Genomic DNA, 20,870 nt, shown 5'->3' on the forward strand with positions numbered 1-20,870 from the left:
AGTAGGAGCACTTACAGCTGGCAAATCATTGACGTAACACATTATTATTACAACACAATAACATTCATGCGGCATCATCACGCAGCAGTGCCTTATGTGATAGCAGCATGCAGCACTAGCACTTAACTAAGGCATGAGCAACAGTAGTGGCATACATAGCATATGAAATAAACACAGCAAGACCTCATGCAAATCAAGGCACATGTTAGCTGTGCATATAAACATGTTAATGATGAAAGCTTATTACACCCTGATAACAATTAAACAACTCAAACAAAAAGCGCAACAGCTGACAACACTTGAATAGACAAGCCCAGAGGTTTATGACAAACTTGAACAGACAAGCCCGGAAGCTAACGACACAATGTTAAAGGACGAGCTTGAAAGCTCACGACAAGACTAAGTCAGTACAGCAATTCATCGCAGCATCACTTTAATTATGCTAAACTTCTTATAGAACATGCGTGAGAACTCGGCCAGTATCCCTCGATAGCCGTTCGTCTTATTGTAATGGTGCGATCAGTTCCATTCAATTTAGTGCGCCGCATGCAACACGTGTCACACAAGGAACGAGCTCACCGGTTATAATGAACTTCCAGCGATGACGACCTTGTTTCTTGTTACTATCTCGATCGATTCCGTAGGCTGGAAGGACTGCTACGAAGAACCTCTGGCCATGGTAGCTCGACTCATACACAACTCGTGTGAGTGGCACATTTCACCAACCACTGTCCCCTGTACACAACGCGACACTAGCGGTCTTGTTTCACCTACTAGAACTTTTCTTTAACTAGGCCATTCACCTTTCAAGAACGTGGCATGTCACATGACCGCAAACCTGTTAAACCAGTTTGTTGATTACACAATACTTGAAACCATCTCAACATTACTTCACATGCTTAGATCATAGCGTACCCTTACACTATAGCATGCACTTAGGTCACAGAAATTATGTGCAAGTTCTTATAGTGCTATATCATGATATATGCAGCACGCATGTTAATTTCAATTTATTGTGATACAATAAATTACATTAAAATGTTTGATGTTCTTAATTTGACTTATGAAATTTCCTACCCTTAACTTAAATTGTAAACCACAAATTAAACCCATTAAAATTACCACACTTAAGTTAGTTTATAAACCAAAAGATTCTTTCACAAAGATTCCTTCACATCTTTGTAGTAAACTGTCAACTTTGTACAATGCAGAATATCTAGTACAGTGTTACTAGGGCTTGATCTTGTAGTGAGCACATCATGATGGTCTGCCCATGTAACTAATTGTAGTAGGGAAACCATCCAGAAGCAAACCTTTATGTACAGGTAAAGCTTCCAACATTAAGACACACAGTAGTGTGCTGTGCGGCCAAGAAAGCAGGTGCACCACACTGTGAGTATATTTATAGGAAGAAAGAAAATGTGATTTTCATACATACATAGCTCCGTGTTCCCTTCTCAATTTGTGCTGCAAATGCCCTCCACCTTCAGCACCCCACATACCAAATTTAAGCAAGATTGTCTAATGTATTAGTGAAATACAAGCTCTCAAAGTTTGGCATAATTTTTTTTCTTTCTTTCTTTGTTTAGGGGGCTCTGGGGGCTTAGATTATTCTTTTTGCACACTTGACAAAAAATGCAAAAATGTAGCTCAATTTTCTTGAACTTTGGTGCACTTTAAGAACATATTGCAGCATAATTATACACCAAGTTTGGTGTAAATCTGATAAACAGTCATAGAGCTACAGATGAAGGCCGACTTGTCATGCCTACAGGGTAAACCTCTTATGGAAATAACTTAAAAATCAGTAAGCGTATAGATTAACCATCATAGCTCAAACCTTTTGTGGTTCAAAGAAATTGCATTAGCAATTATAGAGTTACAAGGCAAGAAACCAAACAACTGTAAGTCATGGAGTCAACATGCTCTAATAGAACAGTCACTGCAGGGTTATAATATGCTTGAAAAATGTCGAAAAAAATTACCAGTGTTCAAACCTGGAACCTCTATACTGGACACCCAAATCCTTAAATAGTGAGCAGCTGCTATCACAGTTGTTCACTTCACTTAGTCTATAAATGAATACTTATGAAAAACCTAGAACATTCTATGTGTGTTCTATTAGAAATCCGTGCGCTATATTAGTCAAGCAGAATCTGCAATACAATGCTATTGTAACTTCTCTAGAATTCCATTGAATTGAAGCTGATATATTATAGCCATTTTGGTACTGATCAGCAGGGTAGTACGCTATCATTAAGACCCACTGGCATCAATCGTCATCATCACAATCATCATATTAAGTGCTATGCTAGCTAAACTTGTGACAACAGGTTGGAAATCGTATTCTAGCATAAAAGGTGCAGGATTCACTTTGTTAAAAGTTGAGCACCTGCAACTTATCATGTTTTGCATGAAAAATTGAGATACTCTAATAGAACAGTCACTGCAAAATAAAATTCCTAGTGGTATAGCTACAATCATTCATACAATGAATTTACTTTGTTATAAATCACTAGTGCAAATAAATACAGGCACTATAATACAACACTATACAGCCGTAGCCATGAACAAGGAAGCACAAATTATATAACAATTCTCATATTTAGCTATTGGTTATTGCATAGATCATTTGGCTTTGGTATCCAATCAGTAGGTATTATTCTGTATTTAATTGTTAGAACACTAGTTTGTCTTATATCAGATATGAATAACAATGATGTGTGTAAAACAAGCCTCAAAGCTAGTTTGTGATTGGCTTTGGGGTATTTGAATTGCAAAAAGTGAAATCCAAGCAAAACAGCCAAGTTGTATAAAAAGGGCATGGCCTTCAAAGTCTGGATGAAAAAAGTTGTGAATCCAAAGGTGGTGGCCATGACATGACTGCAATGATATTAAAGACAATAAATTTAATAATTATCATTAATGCTGAATTAACTGCCACCTTTCACTACTTTTTTCACCCAGGCTTTTGAAGGCTGCATGCACCTTTTCATGGATTATACCAAGTTTTACTACAACAGGTTTGATGAACAACAAGCTATCTATGCAAACAAATCCATTTTTGAACATACTTTGTGGATGGCCAATGGCATCTGAGCTACAAGAAACAACCTAGTGAAGTCAAATATAATTCAGGCAGGCACATTTAATCATTTAACAAGCCTCGCCTTTCATTCTAGTATTCTGCTTCTAAGATTGGTTATCCCTGTGAAATAATTATGAGCAAATTTCAGCATTGTCAAGAGTGCACATACTGTTTCCTTTCCACTTGATACTCTAGTGGACCTATTCTCCTTGCAAAGAACCACTGGAGTGTTTTTTTGAGTTGAATGTTGCTTTCCAAGGTGGATTTTTGGTGTATATTTAATTAGGACTGTTACAGTGTCAATTCCTCTTATGAACCCACTATAGTGATTCATGTTATGCTATACTGTATGATACCATAAATAGTATACATAAACACGGATTGGAAATGGGTATTGTATAGGGGGAAAGTTTCAATGGGCGAAACTTTCATGGATTTCGTGGTTTTGTCAAAAACTGCGAAAGTTTTCCCGCAAATGAATATGGAAAGTCCTGCAGCAGTTCTGAGCCACGCCTACTTATCAGAGAGAGACAATATACAACATAATCACAGGGGTCTAGACCCAGGGGTACCATGCACTGGGTGGACAGTACAGGAGCCTGTATTAAATTACAACACAAAAATAATAATTATGGCATGCAGAATAATTCGGTTTAGGCAAACCATAAGCAAACCGATAGATCTCAGTTCAGGGAACTCTAGAATTAATTAAAAATTCATCAGAGGAGACAGGATGCAAGGAGTGGGATTGTGCATCACTGTCTGTACCTAGTCATACGTGGAGCCACACCCATTTAGTAAGGTGTGTTGCTGCAGTCTGAAGGCATGCACGAAACCATGTGTGTTGCTGTGTGTAGGCCTTATGTATATAGAGCCACACCCACTTTAATTGATCGTCAGGTGCCAGTGTATGTATACATCAAAATCATTGTGAGCCACACCCAATTATCGACAAATGTACATTGTTTATGTGCATGGCTAAGTGCTTTGAGCAGGCAACCGCGAATAAGTTTGTTTACCTTCTAGCATGAAACTTTTGTCCATTGAAACTTTCCCCTATATGGTATGTCCAATAACCATGCCCTATCTAGTTACAGTTCATGAAAGATAATATGGTTATTACAGCTGGAACATTTTGCTTTCTTGTAAGCTACAAAGCAGTGTTTGTCATTTACAGCTGTATTAATTACCACTTACACCAGTGGAAGCTGGACTGATTAGACACATTGACTTGCAGCAAAAAGTATGGAGACAAAATTCTCATTGTCTAAGTTAAATATTATGTTTTGATACAATTTTGTAATGTTGCTATATAGAGAAACTAAAAGCTCAGAATCATTTTCTTACACCACTGGGATGTAAATAGCCTACTCAGATGTGGTTGCTGTGCTGTACAGTTATACTGCTTTGATAAAACAGGCTCTATTTTTTGTAATTATACCCCAGCAGAGTATAGTGCAAATCGTCATAAATGTCCAAAAATTGAGCCCAGGCCAACTTTTTAATGTAATATGCAATTTCAAAAGTGATTTGTATATAGACATCAAATTTTTTTACCAGTTACACTTGTTTGTTGATATTGAAGAAAAGATTTTCAAATTAAAAATTCTCTATTAGAGTTTTTGTTTTTGAAAAATTTGACTTTGTATTTTACTGTGCTGAGTATGTTTTCACGGTGAAAGTACATGCTATTAAGAACTAGACTTTACCAGACAGTTTTCAAATACCGTATAGTAAAAAACTTTGGCAAATGGCATTACAATCGCCAAAATTTTATCCGCCAATTATTTTTAGCAATCACATGAGCAGATTAGCCATGTTGAAAGGATGGGTATCCAAGTATTGTGACAGGTATCGTGGGTATTTCTAAGCATTCCCTTTGGCTTGATTCCCTTCCATTGTTGCAAAGTCCATTGTCCCACAAGTGTTCACGAAAATCCAAACATTGCTCTCGACATTACAAGAACCAGTGAACAATACTTAGCTGCACTTGTATGGTAGCTACTACTCGAATGCAACATCGCTATGTGAAAGCGATTAATAATTAAGGGGTGTGGCAGCCATTTCCATTGTGAGTCGTCATCCCTCAATGTGAGAGATAAAGACTCGCGATCAAAACGGCTGCCACACCCTTAATTTGTGAGTTGTTTACTCACTTGCACTCTCGTGTAGCGATATTGTATTTGAGCGGTACAGTATGTGGTAGCTAAGCTCCATTTGCCAAAGTTTTTTTCGTCAATTTTGCAATAGTGGGTTTTCGGCAAACCTTTTACCGCCAAAGTTTTTTACTATACGGTATTTCACTTCCTTTTGCAAGTTATGGATAAAATGGTGAATTTAATAACCTTGACATATCTTAATAAGCAGACAAGATAATCCTTCATATTTTGGTGTGGAAACAGGTAACAATAAATGTAACAATTCCCAAAAAAATTTAAATATCAAATGTAGCTGTATTTAAGATACGATTAGTAGTTTCAACAACGCCCACACATCACTTGCTAATTATCCATATATGGGATCATTACTATCAACTTCTTGTACATTCTAAAGCATCATTACAGTAAGGTCATACCACCAAAATTCAATAGAATTTATTGAAATTTTCATGTTTTGGACATTTATGATGATTTGCACTATAAGACTTTTAAAGCTTTATTGTAATGTATTAAGTAGTTAATTGGTAGTAGTAATAAGGCTTTGTATGACAAGTCGGCTAATAGCAATGCTGCTGAGATATTTACTGATACTTACCTGCTACTATTTACCTGTCACCATTGGTGTATCCTTCAATATTAAACACATCCCCATGTTCTTGTTCAATACACAACATAACACACTGACAAAATGTCTACACTTCTAGATAACCAAGAGAAAGGTCTGTGAACAGCCTGTCAACATTTTGACAACTAGTGCACCACAACCAGGATAGACAATATATATTTGCTCGTTTCCAATTCATGTTTATATATACCATCTATGACGATACATACGTACGTATGTACGTACCTACATACATACTTACTTACATACTTACATACATACATACATACATACATACATACATACATACATACATACATACATACATACATACATACATACATACATACATACATACATACATACATACATACATACATACATACATACATACATACATATATACATACATACATACATACATACATACATATATACATACATACATACATACATACATACATATATACATACATACACATGTGCATACATACCGCACATACAAACACACACAATACATACACACATTCACACTTACTTGTTGTCTTCATTGTACTGGTAATAGAACTTGTGTTTCTACAATCCTGTAATCCAAAGCATATAGATTAAATCTTTATTATAAACTTAAAACTTACAGAACAAATTTTTCTGTAGAAATTGTATAGTTTGCTGCCTTTCCAAAAGTTGTACCAATCTCTAAATTCTTTAGCAACCTTAAAATAACCACAATAAGTACTGTACTACAACTCCAGTTATAATTACCTGTTTATTCCTGACAACATGGAATATAAAGATAAAGACACCCTAGAAATAAATATTTGTAGTAATGCATAGTTCTGCAAGTATAGCTAGGTTTGTAAACAAGCACAACTACAAAATTATACTTTAGCAGAACATGATAATCTACAGTACTAAATGTTTAACATATAGATTATGCATGTCTTGTAAACTGTATATAAACTTATTTCATGACACAAAAAGATTGGTAGCTACCTGTAGAGAATTCAGGATTGCAAATATCCAAGCAAATGCCACGGTGTCATCATTCACAGCCAGAACTCCAATAATCCATGTCAATCCAAGTAATGGCAGTAGTACTACTATGGCCTTCAGGAGGTCTCTGGGTACCCACTAGTAATGAAACACAGTTTATGTATTACTTATAGAACTTACTTTGCTGTGGCTGCATTAGTAGAAGCTCTTTCATGGATCGTGTTTCGTGTATTTTGATATAAAACTTTTAGTGTAATTCCAAGAAACACACAGTTTATCTGCAATTGATTGGTATGTACTATTTATTCCACAGAGTATAGTACTATTACCAAGATCATAGCCCCAATAGGTGCAATGAATGCTGCAATTGCTCCATCCTCTGATTTTATCCAGCAACTATTAGTGATCAAAATTAGAATCATAACACAAATAGTTCATACTCACTAGTCATCAGTCCCATAGTGTCTGTGAACTATTCCAGCTGATATTGCAACTATTGGAATTGCTGGACCTAATGTAAAAAAACATTGTATTAATAAGTACGGTAGTACCGTTTAAGTAGGAATCATCCTGAAAATTTCATGTGCTGCCCCAAATTCTGCCTTTAAAATCATCCTAGAGACATTTTACGTGATGAAAATCACCTTTACAGAATAGTACTAGTCTATATAATATATAAAACAGCATCAAATATAACAGGTGGCCGGATATAGAATTTAAAAAAAGTTGTCAAAACTCTAATTTTCAGTCGCAAGGCTAGAGGCCAAACAAAGCAGCGACAGCCTCCATTTTACGTCACAATAATGAACTCACTAGTGGGATGTGCCTTTTTGGGTTCCGACGAGTGTAGGCCCACTGTGCCTAACATATATAGACACCACAGAATTATTTCAGAGCTTGATTTCAGAAGCGCTTCAGTCCTGGTGCTACTATAAGACTAGATATGTGCAAGTTCGCGATTGGGATCCTGTTTGCGATAGGTTCATGACCACGCCCATCAATTAAAGATCTAGATGGACTAATCAGGGGCGGATCCAGCAGCTGGCAAGGGGAGGTGCACAAACAGGCTAAGTTGTAGGTGGGTAGGGAGAACACTGATATTCCCCTTAGTTGCTGTATTTTTGAAACAGCAAGTAATCATCTCTTAGTAGTGCTTCACTGTTAGTTTTTGCCACTTTGGCCTTTGCAGCTGGTTGTAAAGTCTTTAAAAGGCTATGAATGTCTTGGACACCAGCAACTCAATAATTATTTTTAGAGGCGTGTGTAGTATGCATGGAGGTGCTGGGTGACAGTTTACCAGCTGGTTTGACTTTAATTTCAGATAAGTTTGTAATAAATGCTAATAATATGTTCATGAGTTAGTTATCTTGGCCTGATAAAAAGGTCTATTATTTCAATCAAAAAAAGTATGGCTCCTCCACAAGGGGGAGGGGCATTTGCCCCAAATGCCCCATCCTGGATCCGCCATTGCTAATAGCGATAGAGTACGGAGACAACACCTCTTAACAATCTAGTTGTTTACTTAACAGTAAACAAAATGACCTCACCCCCTATTGGTCTGCACCTCTCTTGGCTGACTTGAGATATATGCTAATACAACAGTCATGTATTGTATTCTAATAGAACAGTCACAAGTTACATTGTAGCTAGCTGTGCTACAACAAAAATCAATAAAAATTGTAAATTAAAAAATGAAGTAGGGATCTATGCAACAAAAAGTAGTGAAACAAGAGATGAATGATGATTTTATAGCATAGCTCAGAGGAAAAGTCCCTACTTTGGCACATTAGCTATAACAATTATTTTGCTCAACGCCAAATTGGGGACTTTCCCACTGAGCTATGTTGTAATACCATCATTCATCTCTTGCTTCACTATTTTTTGTTGCATAGATCCCTACTTCATTTTTAAATTTAAAATAATTATATGCATACAACTACTTCTGTGTAGTTGTGCTCACCCCAGCCCAAGATAAAGAAGAAACGTCGACGATTCGGCTTATTACCAAACACATTTACCAACATCATATAGAGCATTACTCCTTCACATAACATCCAACAAAATGTAGATATGAAGAAATATTGTAGAAGAACAGCCACAATTATACAAGAGGCCTAAAAATTACAATTACATTTTACAAAATTCTACAGATGTATGAATGCTTACTCGGTATTCAGTAGCAGTTTCTATTCCAGAAACAAATACTATCAGACCCAATGCAAGTGCAATGCACAGATTAAGATGGATGAAGACGTTATTCTTTTTATCTTTTGTTCTATATCAAAAATAACAATGAATCATAACATACTGAGTGTAAAAACAGAAGAACCACTTACCTAAACAGCACATATGTCAGTATCACAATGGAAAGACAAAGACACACTAGAGATATTGCACATCCAATATACGAAATTATCGACAATGCATCATCAGCTGGGGTTGGCTATGGAGTGCAGTAAAATTATATGTCTATAATTATTGCTTTTAATTATATCTCTTTACTTTTTTGCGACGTATGCTTACAAGTACTGGAAAACTAGTCAGATGAGTTGTAAGACAAGTCACTTTTGTGTCATTAGAATTAACATCATCCAATTTTACTCCTTCCTGTGACCAACCACCGGCTTGATTACTGTGTGTGGTATAAACAGTGGACAATAAATTATTATTAATGTCAGTGTAACATATCTGTTGCATCAATGTTATTTAGCAGATGGGTATCACTTAATCAGTACCAATAGGTTGTTCACTTTTCTCACTACAGTAGAGCAATGAGAGGTAGCTACACATGACAATTGTTAGACATTGTAGGGTGACTGTTTATTATTTTGTCTCCTTTCTGCTGTTTATGAGTCTCTGGTATACACAGTAGGCTGCAAAAAAGTTTATGTTTCATATTTGTAAGTATACTGTAGTACCATAATTATAAAAGTGTAATTACGAATTATGCTCTATTGGTAATTATGAATATGTTGGGCTGGTGAAAAACCACTTCATTGCATAATTATGGATTACAGTCAAAATGTAATTACAGTAAAAACATGCATAATTACAATTACGAAACATAAACTTTTTTTTTGCAACCTACCATATAACAATTTACCCACATCATATTGTTAAGGGATATGGTCGTGGTGCCTGTTCACAAATACACACTCACCCTCAGGCCTTTGGTGTATACATCAGGCAATGGTGCAGTTGTGCACTCCTATTATAGTTGCATAAATTTTTATTTGTTTTTGTTCTACTAGGGACCTGCAAGAAAGCCAAAGATAGCTTGTGAAGCAGACAGTCAAAACTTAATTTTAAAAATATTGAATGTAGAATAAAATTTTAGACAAACTAGGAAGTAACTTGATCCAGGAATTCCTGAATCATCAGCTACTGCAGAAAAATTATTTAATAATGCAGGAAATGTCTTTAGGCCAGAGAGGTGTTGATTAAAGGATGAAATATTTTACCAATTAAAGTTGCTGTAACAATTAATGGTTAAGACACTAGGTTCATGATGTGTAATTGCTATCTAATTTCAAGTATGTAACTATATAATTATTTCAAGCATTTCTATAGTGCTTCACTTTGTAATTAAAGCAGTTACTTTATTGAAGTATTTGTGCTTGTGCTTGTGCATAAGCTCTTTTGTAAGTGCTCCAGAAAGTACTTCAAGCACTATATTTAAGAGCTTGACCTGTGTCTGCTGCACAGCTTGGGATCCAGGGTTTCAATCAGTGCTACTAAAACAGCACAACTTCTCATATTTTGATTTAATATTACTGTTCTACTAGGGAGCTACAGAAAGCAGTAAACCAGGGAGTCAAGACAAACACTTGTGGGTTCCAAGTGAAATTTAAATTATCAAACTTTTGTCTATCAGTCGTAATACTGCAACATGTATGATTAAATGCAGAAAGAATACCAGATCCCAGTGGTCTGGCCCTATGCAAACACTCTGTAATTAAGTCATCACTTCCCTGGGAATTTTTTTCTGTATTTAAACAGTATTGATGTCAAGTTTAGGCCAGGCTAAGTTGATTAATTGTTTCTCATCCCTGCTCACATCTCTTTTTACCCCACCGCCTCTAATTTCATTATTGCTGTTATCAATCATGTGCACAAGTATTTTGATGCTAAGAAGGCTGGCTATCATTTTACAGCACAGCAAATGTCACTTGCACCTCAGAAGCAGTGGTAAAACGTAAGTAGTAGCTCTTGAAAGGTTTTAGCTAACCTTTATAGTAACAGACAGGTTGATTTGGAGTATTTTCTATATTAACGAATAATGAAAAATGGCCTCCCACCTGCATGGAAATCCAAATTTTTGTGGAAGAGAAACAAGTAATCAAGTTTACCTGGCCTTAACTTGCAAATACAGACTTTATAGGCTTCTCACTGGTCCCTATTTGAATGCTTTTTGTTTAGTAACCAGACCTACAAAAATGGGGCACACGAGCACAAAATTTGCCAACCTTTTCACGTTTACATGGTTCTTAACTTTTTATGCCATTAAAGTATGGGTGAATGGTTGCCACAAACTAACCAAAATTATGGAACTCTCTCTATTGAAGTATTTTGCACAATGAAAATGTATTTATGAAAGAACGTATCTACAATTGTTAAAATAGAAACCTAGTTCCATGGAATCACAAAGACTTAATAATTCAGTGAAAACTAATCTTTTGGTTAGCCTGCTTGCCTGCATGCCTGCAAGTCTGCCTGACCACAGTCAAAAGGCTAGAAGCTAAGAGGACATAGTTTGTTCCACAATAATAATGCCACATGTGTGACACCATATTTTACTGGTTAATAACTGTAGCTACTATAACTTTTAGCATACTATATATGTGAAGTAGAGATGGGATGATATAGGATTTGAAATCATCAATACTGAAAAATATCACAATATAACAATGTGATATTACAAAGCAGTGCATATATGACAGAATATCTTGAATCTGTGGCAATACTAACTTGTAAAGCATTTTAGTAATTTTAAAATTTTATACCAACTACAGCTTTGTAGGTAATATTCATGTCAACTAGGGGGGCAAAAAATTATAAATTTAAGCAAGTAGAATAGGGATCGAAGTTGTGATTCTGAAAAAACTGCGTAAACAAGAAATAATAGGGATGGTGATTCACAATACTGCTTAATACATCAACACAAGCCAAGCAGCTTGATTTGTGTACATTGAATTTAAGATTCCTATTTTGACTGTTCAAATAAAAAGCCGAAATAGCAATCTTAAATTCAATTTACACAAATCAAGCTGCTGGCTTGTGTTGATGTATTAAGCAGTATTGTGAAACACCATCCCTATTACTTCTTGTTTATGCAGTTTTTTTTCAGAATCACAACTTCGATCCCTATTCTACTTGTTTAAATTTACAATTTTTGCCCCCCTAGTTTCTTCATGTCCATGCATATGGACAACACAAATTTATGGCTGGTGTGCACTGCATGCAGTAACATAGTACTGAAGTACATGTAATATATAGTACTGCAGTAATATAATATTATGTGAAGGCTTGCTCCATGATGCTCAAGCATCTGTCTACTAGCGGTAGAGTGTGTACTCATGATCAGTCTTATGGAATAGCTATAGACTCTGAAAAGGCATGATCATGCAACAGGCTGTATTCACCCACCGTGTTAAATACTTTGATCCAATTATATAGCTGGAAAACCCTACCAATCTGTAAAAAGTAGCTTTAGTCTTCTCTTGTGCTGATCCTCAAGGCAACTGCTCTCAATCTTTTGATCATGTACGAAGGAGACATGCCCTCTTTTTAATTCAGTTTTTTTTTATGATGGAAGATTTTTTTGTTTAATATAAAAGATGATAATAATAATAAAAGAAAAGGTCTTCATGTTCAAACAGTGGGCAAAGAGGCAAACTCTGTTGGTAGCGTATAAGGCTTTTCTGGTAGCTTATAAGGCATGATACTGGAAGGCGATACTGTTTTTTTTTTAATGCAAATTCTTTCCCCTAAAGCCTTGGAGCTGCCATAATTTTCAATTGCGTACAAGGGTTACACTATTTCTGATAGCTTATGAGGCTTGTTACGTCGATTCTTGACTGATAAACAGCTGTAGCAGCCCTTGGGAAGTGCCCGGAATGCGGTTTTAGTGATGGGCTATGGGCCACACCCCCTTCACTGACGCAAGTTGAAAAACTCTAAAACGTTCAGAAACAAATTTCAGCGAGTACATTTATGTTTAATGTTTAGTTAATACATCTTGATGTGTTTTAGTCCTGTGTGTTGCTTCAAATGGCATTTTTAAAACTGCTGCACTTTTGCTTTTATGGCTTCGCGAGTGAATGGCGTCTCAAAGCCATGACTCTTGCTCTATATTTCACAATCACCTTAGAAAGCAAAGATTTTAATACCACACAGACCTGGGTAGGAATGATTTTAAAATACGCCATACGTTTTTAGTGCTGATATCTACTTCCTGTGGGCTGTAGATGCGTGAAATAAGAATAAGAAGATGGAGATTTGGGGCAATTTTGGAAATTTTCAAAACCTCCCAAAACCATTTCCCTTGTGTTTTATACTTCCAGGTCAGTATTTACAACACTAGAGGAAGGTCTGGATGGTTTTTGAAACACATCCAAAGCCTGGAAGGCTGCTTTTGGCATATGTTCTATTAGAGAGTTTTGAAAATTTTTGCCCCGATCCCTATTATGAACCACTCCCTATTCATGATTCATGCAATATATTGCAATATGTGATGTATCAATATGTATTGTTGCCTGTATCACTCTCTTGCATATTGCGATATGACAATGTATAGCCATATCATCCCATCTCTAATGCAAAGGTGACTACTATCAGAGGGCGACTACTAGGAACTTATGTGGCAGTAGCCCACAGCATTTATATGGGTTTTCAAATGACTGACCTTGTTTTGTTTAACATCCTTTATTACCATTATCCACCTGGCTCCTCTCAAAATGCTATTTCTTGGCTTAAAATGACTCCTTTACTTAGTTTCTCCTTCAAACATGTGTTATCAATACTTTCACCAGCATATTCAGATACAAGCTGCGGCTCATATCCGAGGGTGGCACTTATGATAATACTGTATAGCCAAAATATTCTGAGGGGGAATGTTTTCAAGGCTGAACAAAGTAAAAAGAAAATTACCATGACTGTAATATATGGAGATCTAAAAAATTTCAAGTATAAAATTTTTGCTGTTAGTTAACCCCTAAACCTTGAAAAAGCAAAAATCCCCCCCTCCTAAAAATGTTTAGCCTATACGGTAATTCAAGATTGCGTTGCAGCTACCATCCAGTGGCAATAAATGGTAAAATATGTGCTTTCTAGGGTTCTGATAGATATATGCTCCCTGTGCTTTTTTTACTGGCATCATTTTCATGCAAGGACATGCATTACTTTTTTGTGTTGATTTTTCTTACATAGCATGTGAACACAAACTATATCACATCACATAACAGGATATAAGTCAGTATCTGGATAGAATATCTGCATTCTGAAACCTGTATTATCAAGCCAATTAAATGTTAAAGGATTGCATGGCCATTAAAAGTAGTATTGTATTTGTGACCAAATTTTTGATAATTGATGATCTACGCACACACCAGTGAAGTTCACTTTTCACCATGAATGGATAGCCACAGCAATACTCTACACATCTGCACCACAACCATGCCTCTGGTTTGATCAAGCTGCTTTTCACAAGAGACATGTGCCAGCCACTGGGAACACTCTGGCACATTCTAATGCCACTGGCCAGTTGAAGTACAAGACTAGAGACATGAACAGCCTTGGACAGTTGTCCAAATATTTTCTACATACATTTCTTTAATTTTCAGTGGCATAGGTGGTCCTAAGAGCCCAATTTTATAGGCTGGAGACACCATATGACCCACTTGGCTATTTTCAGTTCATATATAAATCACCTACCCACCACCCATGGTGATGTGCTTGTGTTACAGATAGCATAATGAAAAAAGGTGCTCAAGATCATGGTTATATCAATAGCTAACTTGCTATGGGTTGAAGTGTAATAAACACTATGGTTGGCTACATTCATGGTAAAAATTTCAAACTCGTAGCTTTTGACCTTCCCAAGCTATACTGGATTGAAATGTTTAAAATCGCATATCTCACAATCTATTAATGTGTGTAGATTGACGGTTTTCCCAAATCAGGTCACATTTAATGATTGCGTTACTTACAGTCGCTCATCTAGCAAGTTGTGGTCATAAAATTGACATGTAGTGTTTCTTTCTAGTGTTGCTCCTGCTGATGCTGCAACTGACTGTACAGTGGTTGGCAGAGTATTAGAAAATTCCAAACTTTTGGATATCTCTAAGTCATTTTTCTGTTGATAAAAATTACCATGGTTGAAATATAAATTACTATCATGTATAACAATACACTATAATAGTATACATGGACATAGCAGCTACATAATTATTTATGATTCATTAAGAAATGTATCTATTATACATTTTAAATTACTAGCTAACACTGCTACCTGTACAATACAACAAATATTTTTAACCTGTTAAGGCTACTAATGTGCAAAGTAACATTCTTTCTCTCTTTTTAACTCTATTACAAGTCTCACATACACAATAGGGATTGGTTACTAACATTGGTTACAAAATTTACAAAGTTTACTTTGTTATCATAGTATCAAATAACTTAGATACAGTACCCATCTGTTCAAAGCTATTTCAACCATCTCTGGTTTTCCCTGTGCCATTAAAGGGTTGTAGACATGCCTGATTGGGATACTATAAAAGCAGACAAACAGATTCCCAGTTGCCTTACATACTATAGACATGTTAGTGTTGAAAGTGTTTATTAGTCCAATAATATTTTGCACTGACAGTTCATTTTTACAAAATTAGGTCAAATCAAGACACACAGTAGTGTGTCGTGCGGCCCAAGAAGCTGGCGTGCCACCCGTGAGTATATTAACAGGAAGAAAGGAAACGCAGTTTTCACACCTATGTAGCTCTGTGATCCCTTATCCGATTGGAACCAAATTTGCTACAGACGTGCTGGCCAGCTAGGGGAGTCTACACACCAAATGTGAAGAAAATCGCTCCAGCCATTTCCGAGATACGAGCGAACAAACTTTCGTTTTAATTTCTTCGTTTTTTTCTTCTTTTACTTCATTTCGCACACTTCGCAAAATCCGCCATAAAACACGAATGCGTACTTGGATCGGGCTGAAATTTGGCACACTTAAAGGGCTCATTAAGGCGGATCTCTGTACCAACTTTGGTAGGAATCCGATGAACATTCACGGAGTTATGACCGATTATTTGCGTAAAATAAGGTCGAAGGTCTATCACGCCTACAGGGTAAACTCCTTTGAGGAATCAGTTGAAAATTGATATGTAGATGGAGCAACCATTGTAGGAGTGCCTTTTTGTGGTTTGAAAGGAATCGGGATAAAGACCATGGAGATATGTCACAAAACCCGACCTGTGTTAAAATTACGCGATCGATTTTTATGAATAAAAAGACTATTAGTTTTCGTGTCTACCAGGCAAACCGCTTAGAGCAACGAGCTGAAAATCAGTATGTAGCTGGAATAATCATCATAGAAAGTCCTTGCAGTAGTACAGAAGAATCGGATTACAAACCACTGAGTTATGATTCGAAAGATAACTACGTGTAACAAATGCGAGATCGAGATACTCTAATAGAACAGTCACCCTAATAAAGTATTCAGCTGCATTTATAATTTACTCAATTTTATTACATTGCAAGTTATTCTGTAGGGAATTCAGCTACAAATAAGTCACCCTGTAGTCAGATCAGCCAGAAGAAGGTACCTAATAGAGAGTTCAGCTACAAAGAAACCATCATGTAGAGAGTTCAGCTCAAACAAATTGCCCTGTAGAGAGATTAGCTAGAAGAAGTTACCTTGTAGAGAGTTCAGTTACAAAGAAACAATCATGCAAAGAGTTCAGCTGCAAACAAATCACCCAGTAGAAAGTTCCGCTATGAACAGACCACACTGTAGAGAGTTCAGTTAGAAACAAGTCATCTTGTAGAGAGATCAGCTAGAAGAAGTCACATTGTAGAGAGTTCAGCTACAAAGAAACTACCATGTAGAGAGTTCAGCTGCAAACAAATCACCCTGTAGAGAACTCAGCTACAAACAAATATGCCGTGTAGAAAGATCAGCTAGAAGAAGTTACCTTGTAGGGAATTCAGCTACGAACAGATCACCCTGTAGAGAGTTCAGTTACAAACAAATCACCCTGTAGAGAGTTCAGTTACAAAGAAACCACCATGTAGAGAGTTCAGCTGCAAAAAAAATCAACCAGTCTGTAGAAAGTTCAGCTAGAAGAAGTCACCTTGCAGAGAGTTCAGCTGCAAATAAATCACCTTGTAGAGAATTCAGCTACAAACAAATCACCCTGTAGAAAGATCAGCTAGAAGTTACCTTGTAGAGAGTTCAGCTACAAAGAAACCAGCATGTAGAGAGTTCAGCTGCAAACAAATCACCTGTAGAGAGTTCAGCTAGAAACAAGTCACCCTGTAGAGAGATCAGCTAAAAACAAGTCACCCTGTAGAGAGTTCAGCTAGAAGAAGTCACATTGTAGAGAGTTCAGTTACAAAGAAACTACCACGTAGAGAGTTCAGCTGCAAACAAACACCCTGTAGAGGCTCAGCTACAAACAAATCGCCTGTAGAAAGATTAACTAGAAGAAGTTACCTTGTAGGGAGTTCAGCTACAAAGAAATCATCATGTAGAGAGTTCAGCTACAAAGAAATCATCATGTAGAGAGTTCAGCTGCAAACAAATCATCCTGTAGAGAGTTCAGCTATGAAAAGATCACCCTGTAGAGAGTTCAGCTATAAGAAGTCACCTTTTAGAGAGTTCAGCTACAAAGCAACCACCATGTAGAGAGTTCAGCTGCAAACAAATCACCCTGTAGAGAACTCAGCTATGAAAAGATCACCCTGTAGAGAGTTCAGCTAGAAACAAGTCACCCTGTAGAGAGTTCAGCTAGAAGAAGTTACCTTGTAGAGAGTTCAGCTACAAAGAAACCACCATGTAGAGAGTTCAGCTGCAAACAAATCACCCAGTAGAAAGTTCAGCTATGAACAGATGGCCCTGTTGAGAGTTCAGTTAGAAACAAGTCATCCTGTAGAGAGATCACCTAGAAGTATCACCTTGTAGAGAGTTCAGCTAGAAACAAGTCATCCTGTAGAGATATCAGCTAGAAGAAGTTACCTTGTAGAGAGTTCAGCTACAAAGAAACCACCGTGTAGAGAGTTCAGCTGCAAACAAATCACCCAGTAGAAAGTTCAGCTATGAACAGATCACCCTGTTGAGAGTTCAGTTAGAAACAAGTCATCCTGTAGAGAGATCACCTAGAAGTATCACCTTGTAGAGAGTTCAGCTACAAACAAATCACCTGTAGGGATTTCAGCTGCAAATAAATCACCCTGTAGAGAGTTCAGCTACAATGAAATCATGTAGAGAGTTCAGCTGCAAACAAATCATCCTGTAGAGAGTTCAGCTATGAAAAGATCACCCTGTAGAGAGTTCAGCTATAAGAAGTCACCTTTTAGAGAGTTCAGCTACAAAGCAACCACCATGTAGAGAGTTCAGCTGCAAACAAATCACCCTGTAGAGAATTTAGCTACAAACAAATCTCCCTGTAGAGAGATCAGCTAGAAACAAGTCACCCTGTAGACAGATCAGCTAGAAGAAGTTACCTTGTAGAGAGTTCAGCTGCAAACAAATCACCCTGTAGAGAATTCAACTACAAACAGATAACCCTGCAGAGAGTTCAGCTAGAGTCAAGTCACCCTGTAGAGAGAATCCTGTAAAGAGTTCATCTACGTACAAGCAGATCACCCTGTAGAGAGTTCAGCTACATTTCAAGTCACCCAGTAGAGAGATCAGCTGCAAATTATCCTGTGGGGATTAATTGACATGTAATAAATATATGTATTATATATATAATTTGTACATTTACTGATAAAATCAGAATGAGTTAAAGTATTTATAAAATCTGCTTCATCTTTTTCTTTTTCCTGTGGTAAAGAAAAATACATACGTTAAAAAGCCCCAAAGCTGGCCATAGGCTGGCTTTGGGGTATACAAATACAAAAGAAGTGAAATCTAATCAAAAACAGCCAAGCTGTAAAAAAAGGAGTGCGGCCCTTGAAAAGGCTATGGTGAAAAAAGATGTGAAATCCAAGGTGGCGGCCAAGAAATGGCTGTGATGGTAGGTTAATGGAAAGAATTTTAATAACGACAATTCAGGTGAATTTTGTGCCAATTGACCAAGCAGCACCAAATTCACCTGAATTGTCATTATTAAATTTTTTACCATTAATCTACCATCACAGCCATTTCTTGGCCGCCACCTTGGATTTCACATCTTTTTTCACCATAGCCTTTTCAAGGGCCACACTCCTTTTTTTACAGCTTGGCTGTTTTTGATTAGATATACTTACCACAGTAAATGTCACTGAAATGGGATTGTTCTCAGTAGTGTTAAAAGGTACTGGGACTTAAATGGAAATGATGGGAGAAATTTGTAAGACTGCTGCAGATCTATATATAAAAGGAAAGAAAATCAGACATTTTAAGCCAACATAGTTACTTAGCTTATTGTAGAAAGGATAACTACTTTTCATTGATCTGACATCATAGTTGAAGTTCAATCTGACATGATCTCATAATACTTGATGAACTGAGGGCATTTAAGAAAACTTTAAGTATTCTGAGATTTTAACTCATGGTTATTTGTCAAATAAAACTCTTTCAGTAGCTGAAATACTTATCTTTGCTTAATGTTTCATACTTCAATGATTCTACTCTGTATTTGAGCAGGATAAGTAATTGTTTATAATAACTGTTTATCTAGATCATCTCCAGAAATAATAGAGCAATATTGTGGTCACACTTCTGCATATTTTTAATGTTATTAAATCAGTTGAAGGAGAATGCTTAATTATGGTACACAGTGCATATAGAATAAAGGCAAGGAGTTTAGTCCCCTAGATGACACTAAGTTTCTCTGTTTTTATAAACACTATAACTGCTCAATTAGAGTAGTTGACCATCCTATTAGAGTTTATCAAAGAGTGGTCAGCAATCCCTAACTGGTCCTTAATTTGGTTTATTATTTACCCTCTTGGTAGTTGGAAAAAGCAGTTCTCCTTACCAGATCAACTAGCTAAATACACATACAAAAAACAAAATGTCTTTTTAAATTTAATTCACCAGTAAATGTCTGATGGCTGACTGTTATAATTCTTGTTCTGATATTGTCACAAATTAAGGTTGTCCACTTACTCATCAATAGGATTTGGCAACTGAAGAGCATCATCTCTGAGTATTGTACTTGTAATTGGAAATCCTTTAGTATCTACAGTAAGCATTCAAGAAAAGAAAATTACAAATCTAATGAAACTACATACCTTCCTGCATATTCCTATCTAATTAAAAACATAAAAAAGGGTACGGCCTCCAAAAAATCCAGGATAAAAAAGATGTGAAATCCAAGGTGGCGGCCAAGAAATGGCTGTGATGATAGGTTAATGGCAAAAATTTTAATAACGACAATTCAGATGAATTTGGTGCCGAATCCTAGTGAAACTTGGAGGAGGCAACACAAATTCACCTGAATTGTTATTATTAAAATTTTTGCCATTAACCTACCATCACAGCCATTTCTTGGCCCACCTTGGATTTCACATCTTTTTTCACCCTGGCTTTTTTGGAGGCCACACCCTTTTTCTACAGCTTGGCTGTTTTTGATTAGATATCACTTCTTTTTGTAATTTCATACCTAAAGCCAGTCTATGGCTAGCTTTGGGTATCTCTTTTAACTTGTCTTTTCTATAGGAATGAGAACTACTAAGAAGATTTTTAAATTGTTAAATTGTTTAGCTATACATGCACATTTAACAATACTATTTAGTGATTATTACAATTGTGTTTATTAACCAATAACTCAATACAGGCTGAAATGTTTGCAGCTGAAAACTCTACAGGGAAATGTGT

General features: G+C 36.4%; 2 protein-coding genes across 2 annotated transcripts in view; both read right to left on the bottom strand.

Moving 5' to 3' along the window:
- LOC136261085 (latrophilin-like protein LAT-2) overlaps positions 1-15,584 on the bottom strand; it is a 29,324-nt gene extending 13,740 nt beyond the window's left edge. The window contains exons 1-13 of the mRNA XM_066055052.1: positions 15,537-15,584; positions 15,052-15,197; positions 9,347-9,476; positions 9,181-9,287; positions 9,011-9,119; positions 8,805-8,958; positions 7,289-7,355; positions 7,174-7,240; positions 7,025-7,122; positions 6,845-6,971; positions 6,614-6,655; positions 6,487-6,564; positions 6,390-6,435 (exon numbers count right to left, since the gene is read on the bottom strand). Coding sequence (XP_065911124.1) covers positions 6,390-6,435; positions 6,487-6,564; positions 6,614-6,655; positions 6,845-6,971; positions 7,025-7,122; positions 7,174-7,240; positions 7,289-7,355; positions 8,805-8,958; positions 9,011-9,119; positions 9,181-9,287; positions 9,347-9,476; positions 15,052-15,197; positions 15,537-15,584 — 1,219 coding nt within the window. The remainder of the gene's footprint in view (positions 1-6,389; positions 6,436-6,486; positions 6,565-6,613; positions 6,656-6,844; positions 6,972-7,024; positions 7,123-7,173; positions 7,241-7,288; positions 7,356-8,804; positions 8,959-9,010; positions 9,120-9,180; positions 9,288-9,346; positions 9,477-15,051; positions 15,198-15,536) is intronic.
- The window catches only part of LOC136261087 (mucin-17-like), a 193,765-nt gene continuing 187,956 nt past the window's right edge, over positions 15,062-20,870 (bottom strand). Inside the window, exons 53-55 of the mRNA XM_066055053.1 lie at positions 20,160-20,232; positions 19,316-19,415; positions 15,062-15,197 (exon numbers count right to left, since the gene is read on the bottom strand). Of these exons, the coding sequence (XP_065911125.1) occupies positions 19,373-19,415; positions 20,160-20,232 (116 nt within the window). The 3' untranslated portion in view covers positions 15,062-15,197; positions 19,316-19,372. The remainder of the gene's footprint in view (positions 15,198-19,315; positions 19,416-20,159; positions 20,233-20,870) is intronic.

This window comes from Dysidea avara, chromosome 7 (genome assembly GCF_963678975.1).
Source record: "Dysidea avara chromosome 7, odDysAvar1.4, whole genome shotgun sequence".
Taxonomy (NCBI): Eukaryota; Metazoa; Porifera; class Demospongiae; order Dictyoceratida; family Dysideidae; genus Dysidea; species Dysidea avara.